This window comes from Silene latifolia, chromosome Y, assembly GCF_048544455.1.
Source record: "Silene latifolia isolate original U9 population chromosome Y, ASM4854445v1, whole genome shotgun sequence".
NCBI classification, from domain to species: Eukaryota; Viridiplantae; Streptophyta; class Magnoliopsida; order Caryophyllales; family Caryophyllaceae; genus Silene; species Silene latifolia.
In genome coordinates, this window is record NC_133538.1 from 172,199,235 (window position 1) to 172,203,344 (window position 4,110).

Sequence of the window (4,110 nt, forward strand, 5' to 3'; positions counted from 1 at the left end):
GAAGAAAAATTGATGAAAAAAAATTGAAGATTTGTAATGAAAAAACGAGAATGAAAAATGAAAAAAAAATGAAAAAATGAAGAAAGAAAAAGAAAAGAAAAAGCATGAAAAAAAGAAGTATGCATTGAATTAGAAAAAAGAGAAGAAGAAGAAAAAGATGTGAGAAATTCTCATGCATTATTCATATTATTTTGGAGAAATTTCTTATGATTTGAATTGAAAATTGGTTTAGAATTGGGATTGAGCATCCTTGCATTTTGGTAGTTGCTAGCTTGACTTAGCTCCACATTACCATAACTCTTTTGTTCCCTTTTCTTACCCATGTTTATTTGCCTTCTTCCTACCCATTTGGCTTCTTTGTCATGCTTACATTTGATTGTCTTTGCTAGCTAGTTTTGACATGTTTACCATATTAGATTGCGGGTACATTGTTATAAGTTGAGGATAGTTGAGTGTTCATTCAAAAAATTATCCTTTCACATATAAAAGAGTTTTGAGTGCCCCGTGAGAGTTCATAAGTCAAAAGATCATGCAAGAGCTTAAAGGTTCATTCAAAGTTTTCTATGCTACGCCGTCGTGTAAATCTCATCCATGTTTTGCTTTATTCCTTGCCCATGTTATTTCGGGTTTTTAAATCATTATGCTTAGCTTGTTTGGGATATTGCAATTGATGGGAATTGGTTTCTTGCTTGAGGACAAGCAAGGATTTAGCTTGGGGGAGTTTGATAAGTGCATATTTTATACATTTTAACCCCCTATATTAGCTTGATTTTACATGTCTTTAGCACTTATCTTAAGTGTTTTATAGCTAATATTTGCATTTCTAGTTGTTTTGGATGTTTTGACATATTTTGTAGGGAATAAGCTTTTTGGAGCTAAAAATACTACAAAGTTGCTAGAATTTCCAAGCTAAGTGGAAAGAAGAGCAAATGGACTAAGAATTGGATGTTGCATGGACTTTGCATGAGGAAAATGTTGGATCAAAATAAAAATACAAGAGAAGTCAACAATCAAAGTCAAGTCCAATGTTCAAGTCCAAGTCAAAGAGGAAAGAATAGGATTCCAGGCTACCTAGGATGCCAAAAGATTAGGTCTTAAACCGGGTGATTAATCACTAATTAATCACCCACATAGGATACTCTTAACATTTAAGATGGGATTTATTGGAAACGGACAAGAAACCCACGACCCCGATCGGGGCCGCCCAACCCCGATCGGGGCCGCCCAACCCCGATCGGGGCTGCATGCTCCTTGATTTCTTATGTTTCTTCTTCCTCTCCTATAAATAGGAGAGGCTTTTCAAGGCTTAGGGCATCCAATTCTTACGCCTCATTTTCATATTTAGCCTTAAGCATTATAATCTCTCTCAATAGTTTTCTTATTAATTTACAATATTGTTAAGCTTGTAGTTCTTCAAACTTTTAGTCCTTAATACATTATCAAGCATTTGGTTATTATTTGTTACTTCCATACAAGTTCATGTCTTTAAGGTATTTCTATTTATAGTTTACATTTCTACATATCTATTTAGTTTATACTTAGTTTATAATTAAGCACTCTATTTAGATTACTTTAGTTTTATTACATGTTAAATCATTATAAATATGTAACATGTTAAAATAGGTTGATAAATAATATTGTTCAATTGTTTCTATCACATGTTTGCACCATAATGTTTAATCTTTGTTTAAGGGCTTATTCATAGATTAAGTGTGTTCGTTTGTTCTAAAAGTCGAGAGGCATGGAACCGAATTAGATAAAGCATGTGTAGTAGGATGACCTATTCATGGACGAGAGTTTCTCTAGGACCCGGTCTATGGTTGATGCTAATGCCGCAAGGTGGGTATCTCTAAGCCTAAACAATTGACAATGTTATTAGTACCGAATTTACCATAATCATATGTTTACCTTTGCATGTGTGACCTGAACAACCTGAACCCCTTAGACTCCCTTTTAATTATATAATTCACACCATAGTTTTTATTAGTCATCAAACAAACAAACCAAACCAAAAACGAAATCGACCTTGATAAGAATCTTTCCATAGCATTTCACAACGTAATTCCCGTTTCCTTGTGTTCGACACCCTATTGCTACATTAACTTGTTGTTTAGGGTAATTATCTTTGCATAGGTACACGACATGCCTATCATAGACGAAACTTTTGGAAGGAGATCCGTCAAGCATAAGACTTGAGTACGCTTGACTGAGCTTACGCCGCTTTTATTGCAGAAAATCCATCCTTTGAAGAGGATACATCTATTTCTGCCACTACAATACTTAAGATAGCTACATTAGCTAGTCATTTTGAGCCCACACTTGCATCCATTCCTAAGGGATTCAAGCTACCCACCACCGATAATGGCACCTTCGAGATTTGCCCATCCTACATTAACTTGGTGGAGTGAAACATGTTTGGAGGTGGAGTTAGTGAAGACCCTGCTAAACATATGGAGAAGTTCGTTACATACTGCTACTCTATCCCTTTGACTGCTGGGGTAACCCAAGACCAAGTAAAACATGTTCTCTTCTTCTTCTCTCTACGAGATGGTGTTGCGGAGTGGTTACGCGATTTGGACATGAAGGCTCATGCTATTACTGACTGGAATACACTAGCTCTTGCATTCTACAAGAGGTATTTTCCACCGCAGAAGACAAATGCTCTTAGAAGCCAAATTAAAAGTTTCAAACAAGGCCCCACTGAAGACCTGAATAAGGCGTGGGTTCGCTTCAAGATACTAGTCCGGTCTGTTTCCCATCCTGGCTTCCAGATCCGGTTTTTATGCAATCAGTTTTATAATAGGCTGTATAACGATCATAGAGCCTTACTTGATTCATCTGCTAATGGGAGGTTTCAAAACAACACTACTGATGCCAATTCTTGGAAATTGATAGATGAGATAGTTACTCACACTGCTGAGTATGGTAACCCCAGAGATAGTACAAGAGGGGGTGGTTCAGATAGTACGGTTGCAGCTCAGTTAGAGGCTCTAACTGCACAAATTGCAGAGCTAAAGACTACCCAATCTTTGGGTAAACAACAGACAGTCCATGTTATGGTTCAACAGGAGGTCCCTTGTGAGAGATGTGGTACTAATGGTCATGTTGCAGCTGTATATATGAGTACTATAGAACAAGTTCATGCCTATCAGTCTTTCAAGCAAGGTAGCCCGTACACTAATTTCTACAATGTGCAAAATCCTACCTCACCGCCGACCAATGCATATGTCATTCCTCATAATCGTGGTAATCAACCACAAGGGAACTTTAATAGGCCGCCCAACAGCACTTTCAACAGATGCAGCCTCCTTCTCAAGCTCCAAACAATGATATGTCGGAAATTAAAGCCATGTCACAACAACAAATGGCAGCTTCACAGAAGCAGGAGGCTCTAATTACTCAATTGTTGGCTCACAATAAAATTTTGGACAATCAAGTTGCTAAATTATCAAGCCAAAATTCAAGTAGGCAGCCGAGTGCCTTGCCTTCTTAGCTAGACAACCCACATGAAATGGTTAATGTTATCAACCTAAGGAGTGGTTTTACTTATGACGGACCGGAGATGACTAGAGATGATGCTGACTTGGTTATTGAAGAATAGAATGTCAATGACAAGGTTGCTGATCCATTGCCTATTGCTGATGATTCGACTTCTAGTACTGCTAAGAAGTTAAATGCTGATAAAGAGAAGAAAGCTGCTGAGCCACCAATTGTGATCAAGCTCCCATTTCCAGCCTGACAGTTGAATACCAAGCTTGAGCAACAATTTGGGAAGTCCATCAAGCTAGTCAAGAATCTCCAGGTATCCGTTCCATTCACAGAACTCATTACTCAGGTACCTTCTTATGCTAAATTTATGAAAGAAATTTTGACTCGTGAGAGAAGTTTTGATGAGGTGGAGACTATTGCTTTTACTGAGGAGTGTAGTGCACTCCTACAAAACAAATCTCCACATAAGTTAGCTGACCCAGGTACTTTTTCTATCCCCTATTCCATAGGCACCCATACTATAAATAATGCTTTATGTGACTTGGGTGCCAGTGCCAGTGTCTTACCTTTATCTTTAGCCAAAAATATAGGTTTGACTGAGTTTAAATGCTCCAATATAAC

The 4,110-nt window shown here is 37.6% G+C and overlaps 1 protein-coding gene across 1 annotated transcript; it reads left to right on the forward strand.

Moving 5' to 3' along the window:
• The first annotated feature begins 2,411 nt into the window (after positions 1-2,411).
• LOC141629426 (uncharacterized) lies at positions 2,412-3,395 on the forward strand. The gene has a single exon (XM_074442431.1). It carries the CDS (start codon positions 2,412-2,414, stop codon positions 3,393-3,395), a length of 984 nt encoding a protein of 327 aa, XP_074298532.1.
• Positions 3,396-4,110: the final 715 nt, after the last annotated feature.